This window comes from Botryllus schlosseri, chromosome 7 (genome assembly GCF_051294905.1).
Source record: "Botryllus schlosseri isolate E-star chromosome 7, Bs_hap1, whole genome shotgun sequence".
Lineage (NCBI taxonomy): Eukaryota > Metazoa > Chordata > Ascidiacea > Stolidobranchia > Styelidae > Botryllus > Botryllus schlosseri.
In genome coordinates, this window is record NC_137242.1 from 3,756,986 (window position 1) to 3,763,887 (window position 6,902).

At 42.6% G+C, this 6,902-nt stretch overlaps 1 protein-coding gene across 2 annotated transcripts; it reads right to left on the reverse strand.

Annotated features, from left to right (window-relative positions):
• Positions 1 to 364: 364 nt before the first annotated feature.
• LOC145442469 (baculoviral IAP repeat-containing protein 2-like) lies at positions 365 to 4,975 on the reverse strand. Of its 2 annotated transcripts, none has more exons than XM_080320387.1 (2): positions 4,065 to 4,975; positions 365 to 3,200 (listed from the first exon to the last, which is right to left on the reverse strand). In XM_080320387.1, exon 2 carries the CDS (start codon positions 2,041 to 2,043, stop codon positions 817 to 819), a length of 1,227 nt encoding a protein of 408 aa, XP_080176513.1. In that variant the 5' UTR covers positions 2,044 to 3,200; positions 4,065 to 4,975; the 3' UTR covers positions 365 to 816. The 2 variants fall into 2 exon arrangements, with proteins under 2 accessions (XP_080176513.1, XP_080176514.1); XM_080320388.1 differs by lacking the exon at positions 4,065 to 4,975 and having other exon boundaries at positions 365 to 2,086; positions 2,746 to 3,612.
• Positions 4,976 to 6,902: the final 1,927 nt, after the last annotated feature.

Consider the following 6,902-nt stretch of genomic DNA (forward strand, 5'->3'; position numbering starts at 1 on the left):
TCAACATTCCCGTTGAAAGATCGAATTTCAGGAGTCTATTACGGGAGTTTAAGCTCCAAATCGAGTCACCGCAAGTCAATAACAGCGACATAAAACTTGCGAATATCATTGACCGAGAATACGCGTGTTTTATTAAGAACCTCGACTTGAAAAGGGAATCGAAGCGACGCGAAACCTTCAAGAAATGGCCTAGCTATCCAATACCCCACGCAGTAGGCGAGTTGGCGAAACAAGGGTTTTTCTATCTCGGTAACTTAGACAGAACGCAATGCTTTAGCTGCTTCGGTGTTCTTCGCAATTGGAGACCCATAGACGACGTATCGGAAATACACCTTACACATTTTCCGAAATGTACTTTCGCACGTGGTAGCTTTTCAGGAAATATCGCACTAGCTGAGCACGACCGCGGTAATTTGGATGACTTGCTTCACGAGAAAATACGACGGCTCACTATCAATGTGAAAGAACCAGATGAGCCCTCCGAGGATGAAAAACAGTATCTTGCTGAACTATTCCCTTGCCTAAACCCCGCGAATCCTGTAATGTCGTCCTTGTCACGAAGAATAGCAACCTTGGACTACTTCTTCTTCCATCAGTTTTAAAACCATTTTGAACGTCCCGTCTAATCCAACTGATGGAACAAGAAGTAGTCCAACACAAGGCAGTTGAGTATATAGTGTAATTAGGTAAAACCTACCACAATTCTGAGAAAAAATAGAAGTACTTCGTGACTGCCACCACTGCGTTCTACATCAATCCCAGAAGTCCAGAAACAATGCAAAGATGTCTACATGCTATAGTCATATTCATTTATGTTTATTTCACATCGTTTACACGCCATGGCCTCTCCCTTTCGATGCAATTCAACGGTGGTCCACCGTTTGATTGACGATTCCGCAGAACACTTTGCCGTTTAGTCAACTCCAACTTCGTGATGGGGTTTCTAATAATTGGACGATTGAGATTTGGATATGTGTTTTCGATGCGTCGCCCGAATTCGATACCTTTCATACGAAGTACGTACTCGCATTGCGGAAACCATTTAGCATGTTCCGTCCAAACCTCGTCTGTCCGGTCCCACCGAAGTCCACCATTGCAGTAAAAACATTTCGTCTTGTCCGAATCGATGTAATAAAACCCCGCATTTGCTAGTTGCTCGACGCTAGCATTGATTTTAGCGGGATCCCAACCTTCGACGAAGGTTGCTATTCTTCGTGACAAGGACGACATTACAGGATTCGCGGGGTTTAGGCAAGGGAATAGTTCAGCAAGATACTGTTTTTCATCCTCGGAGGGCTCATCTGGTTCTTTCACATTGATAGTGAGCCGTCGTATTTTCTCGTGAAGCAAGTCATCCAAATTACCGCGGTCGTGCTCAGCTAGTGCGATATTTCCTGAAAAGCTACCACGTGCGAAAGTACATTTCGGAAAATGTGTAAGGTGTATTTCCGATACGTCGTCTATGGGTCTCCAATTGCGAAGAACACCGAAGCAGCTAAAGCATTGCGTTCTGTCTAAGTTACCGAGATAGAAAAACCCTTGTTTCGCCAACTCGCCTACTGCGTGGGGTATTGGATAGCTAGGCCATTTCTTGAAGGTTTCGCGTCGCTTCGATTCCCTTTTCAAGTCGAGGTTCTTAATAAAACACGCGTATTCTCGGTCAATGATATTCGCAAGTTTTATGTCGCTGTTATTGACTTGCGGTGACTCGATTTGGAGCTTAAACTCCCGTAATAGACTCCTGAAATTCGATCTTTCAACGGGAATGTTGAATACGTCTCGAACACAACTCGCTTCATGACAACTTACATTCGAATCCTTTTCAACCCATTTTTCGAGTGAAACACTGCATCCGAAACATTTAATTTTGTCTTCGAACCCTAGCCAGTAATATCCGTCAGATGCTAAATCTGCACGTTTTGCGTACGATAGTCTCGAAAACCTGGCGAACGTTGCGAGTCTATATAATTCGGAGCGGTGACAGCCCGACGCGATATATACACATCCCTGTACTGGTGGATCCGGATCGAAGTGTCTTTCCATAACAGTCTCTCATTTCGGGAAACTATTTGAGAAGTATATCATCCTAAAAACAGACAAAACCATTACTACGAATCTTCGATAGCAATTCACATATTGGCAACAATAATGTCATTTGCTGTGAATTCAAAACCATAGGTGAATATTGAAAGGTCACGAAGAAAGAGCTCGTTCTCTGGTTCATTTTTAATCTTAGGTGCTGACTTTTTCCGGCAAATTACCATCGTCAAAGGAGCGATACAAGACACTTAATGTCAATACAAAAACGAACGGACAACAAAATTAGCAGGACTTGGCGTGCAAATATGCGTATTGCATGAAAACAGATTGTTTTCTGACACAATATAGGAGACAGGTGTTTATTTCCATCGACAAAGGGCAGTTGGCACACACTTTGTTCTCTCACTGATATTTCATAAGGCGATCCGATGTCGATAAATAGCATTAAATGTGCGATCAATGCAGCTGTTACTAACCATATCGATTCACAAACAATATTCTGCTACCACGGCAACTTTTCAAGTGACTTAACGTTGTAATGTTCACTCTTAGTATAGGTATTTGAATAAGTTTTTATGAATGGCATTCGATTCTACCGTCTTAGTTCAACAACTTGGATACGAATTATAGCTACACAAACGTTTTACAGTCGATAATCTACTGTTTGGGGTAGTCACACAAGATCAGAACTATAACGAATCGCACCATTTTCACGAACGTCAGCGTTGACATCGGAATATTCTGTAATCCATCGTAGATCACAAGCTTCTTTTCACGAGTTTCATTCTCACATCGGGAGATCAGTAATAATCAGCTCTATGTCGTCGCTGTCGGGGATATACAAGGAAACACTCCGAAATAGAATATCCGTAATAGAGAAGTAAACAATCATATTTGACCATCTTCTCACATGGTTATTCGATCAACTGCCATGGACGCTCTCGATACAGCAGCCTCTGAATTACAAGGCATCGGTACTGTATTCCAAGTGATATATAGGAGTCTCGTATAATAATGCATCGCGGTGTCCGCTGAATATTTGAGTCGCACATTTTTTTTTTGACCGTCACGCTCTGCGAGAGACCATATTTTAATGCTCAACGAAAATGATCCCCAGAAAAATAATAGTCGCTGAAGATTTCCACAAACGCGGCAGATATCTAAACGAATAAGACATCTCATCAGTAGAAGATATATTGGTGGTGGAACAACGACGTTTCACGTGCCACTTCCAAGAGACATCGAAATGTGGATGATATCATTATCAATGATACGAAAAAAGTATATCGTGTGATACGCCTGCTTCGGTTGCCCGACATATGAGCATGCGACACAATGGAAAACGACAGTTCAGCATGGAACACATCAGCATGCGTCACTTCAGCATGTGACTTTATAACCCAAAAACTTACCCTAACCCGAAACATAGCCTAACCTAACCTAACCTAGCCTAACCTAGCCTAAAGCCTAACCCTAATGCAACCATAAATCCTACCCTAACCTACCCCCTAACCCGTAATTTAACCCACATGCTCATGTGTCGCATGCCAAATTGTCGCATGCCGAAGTCTCGCATGCTGTAATGGCGCATGCTCATATGCCCACGGACCGCCTGCTTCTTCCGACCGACGGAGTTACTTAATTGTGTACTGGCTACTTATTATCCAGATGTTTGGATCCGGATTGAAAACACCCGCCATATGGAGTCATAAAAATCTGGTGATGCTTTAGAGTCTTAAAATTAGCTGGCAAACCAGCGATTTGTTACTTTCAGTAACGTTCGTAGCATTGTACTGTAGGTTTCGTGTATGCTGCGATACATCCAATCAAAGTTTTACAGCTTCCACACTGGAAACTATAGAATCGAACCTATGAATTTCGTTGATAAATTAACTTTTAGTGGCGAGAAGCGTATATTTTCAGTAGGCCTACTCTAAAAAATCGTCTTTTACTACTCGACTAGAATCGCTAAATTTATTACTCGTTTCAGATTCGGGTACGCGAATCATTGTGCCTAGCCTTACTCGTGACTCGAAGATGGTGCCTTGATCCCAGCACTGTATAGGACTCGAGTCAAATCGAATAATTTTCCATTCACCAACAAGTCCAACTCCGGATTCGAATGTTCAACTCCGTTTCGCGAGTCATTGTGCTCACTTCTCATCGTTCATTTTCGAATGTAATCCAGTTCAACTGACGCTTTCCTGAACTCTGTTTGGGTGTTATTGAATGCCTCGCCTTCATATTATAGTAATTTTCTTCATTATACACAGATTCTAGTCCTATCTTACAAACACCAATACTGAAAGACGAAATATCGATTATGTGCTAGAGCTTGGCTCTTTCAGTCTTCTCCTACCTATTCGACTAGTCTTTTTTAAATCTTCACGCGCAATAAAAAAAAAATCGCAAATATATAGACCTCAAACGTTACTGTATTGCAGCTGTTCTTGGGAGAATTTAGTGTGTCAGCGTCAGTTTATTAATATTTTCATCGTTTCAAAACACTACAAAACTGCGATACATTGAAAGACAGTGAGGTGTCGAAACGAATTGGAGCTTGGAGTAGTATTTGAAATCAGACACCCATCTTGACATAGGTAAAGTAGAGAAGGCGAATGCACATTGAATGGAAACTAAAGCAGAGAATATGAATGACAAGCGACAAAATAAGATGGCATGGAACGGAAAACTGGATCGATGTGTCAGGTCGTGGTCCGATAACCTGACTAGTATTCTAGTGTGTGTGTCTGTCTGTGTGTGTGTGTGTGTGTGAGTGCGCGCGCGTGATTATTGTTTTGTCGTTGTACGATGCATGTCGATCGCCGCTTCATCGCGATGTTTTTTCCGATAACGCTTTGCACTTAGTATTGTAGCAGGGTACGAATGTTCGACAAGATTTTCAGACTGCGCATGGTGTTTTCCTGATATCAAGAATCGTCCAAGATCGCACCGCCGTAATCAATATTCACATTTCCATATACCAAATCGCCCTTGAGAGCGTTAGCCGATAACGACAATTCTTGTATTATTGCCGCCCAAAAAGATGGTTCGCTTGCAAGATTGAAAACATGAAGAATGAAATTTACATATCTCAATATATTGAAAATATGTCCTGATGGAGTTGATATCATGACGGGTAGAGTTTGCTTCGTTGTTTGTGATATTCGTGGGACTTGTAGACTACTGATACGGTCATTTACACCAGGATGATTTTCGTCATTTGTGTCCCGTAGCTAGCGACTTGTAGCACTGCCCACTTCTGAGTTTCTAGAAGGCATCACTTACACGGATTATATGAAAATTAGGAGCATAGATAAAACTCCAACACTTGGGGTAAGAATTCTGCAGTCGAACTCAGTCGGACTCGAGCCGGCAACCCATTGGTGTTGCAGCTGCGGAATCGACCCCTACGCTATTTCGACACGCAGCGGGTAAAGTCGTTTTTCAAGCTGCGTGATGGATAATATTTTCTTTCACATAAAGCTCTTGTCACGGCTGATTCATGGACATCACTTGCCAGTGAAATTATTTCGCGACTAGCATGTAAAATCCAAAAATCCGGGTCCGGATAAACATAAATCCAAAAGTAATCTAGTAAAAATCCTCCAATGCGCTGTACTCCCATCCGAATCCACGCTCATTTGTACAGTATACGGGCCCCGATTTGTCGGCGTATAATGGAATCGAGTATCGTAGTTCTCGATACAGGAACCACATCGATGCAAGAGTCACGAGTCAGAAGAAAACTGATTACCTTGATGTAATTAACTCAAACGAGTCCTATTTTGAACCCCGACTGACATCATCGCATCACGCTTGATCGATCACGGCTGATTCATGAACATCACTGGCCAGCGAAATTATTTGGCGACTAGCATGTAAATTCCACTAATCCGGGTCCGGATAAACGTAAATCCCAAAGTAATCCAGTAAAGATCCTTCAATGCGTTGCTTGCCCATCCAAATTCACGCTCGTTTGTATCTTACACGCCGCTCGCTCCTTGCATACTAGCCATCTACTGTCCTAAACTGCTAAGTAGGCCTAGTTTTGGACGTCGTCAACAACCGCTTGACAACGGCGGCTAGCAAGTAGCAAGAGCAATGGATTTATCTCAGGTTCTTTGTAATGAAGCCGTTTTCAACCGAATCCCATATACTTATTCAAAACTGTCTGCGTGCGGTCATATCAATGTGGAGTCAATGACACAAACGAGTTTGATTTGATAACCCGTGCACCGCACAGATAGCTTGCAGTCACACCTCGATTGAACCGGAAATCATTGATCGAGAGATCCAAGAGAAATCATACGGCAGTTGAGTTTTAAAATATAAACCGGAGCAAGATGGTCTCATAATACCAAATATTTACATCCGCTCGTCTCTGTCCCTGACTGACAGCGGGTTACGGTAGTATTTTTAGATGTAGCCCTTAAAAACAGTCAACCGTCCGCCACCACCATCAAAGAACGACAATTCAACCAAGCGGGACTTTACATCGATGCATGTGACCTTGACCATACGCTTGAAACATAGCATAAGTTTTAATCATATATCCATCAATCAATCAACCCGCCATTACACACCGAGTCACGCCAGGCAAACTTTTCCGTTTCGTCGGGTTACACACCATAGAAACCCATAAAGATTCGATTGTCATACGCGGAAAACTACAGCGTAGCTCCCGACCAGAGTATGTCAGATCAAACGTCAAGCGTGAATTTACATCGTTTCGTGTGGCCTAACGCCTTGACCGTACACCTGAGATATGGCATATAGGCTCCCACGAACCAAGAGGAGCGTTGACAGATCCAAGAGAAATCATACGCCAGTTGAGCTTTAAAATATAAACAGCAGCAGGA

Coding starts and splice junctions, on each gene's coding strand:
- LOC145442469 (XM_080320387.1), bottom strand. CDS start 2,043: ATGGAAAGACACTTCGATCCGGATCCACCAGTACAGGGATGTGTATAT.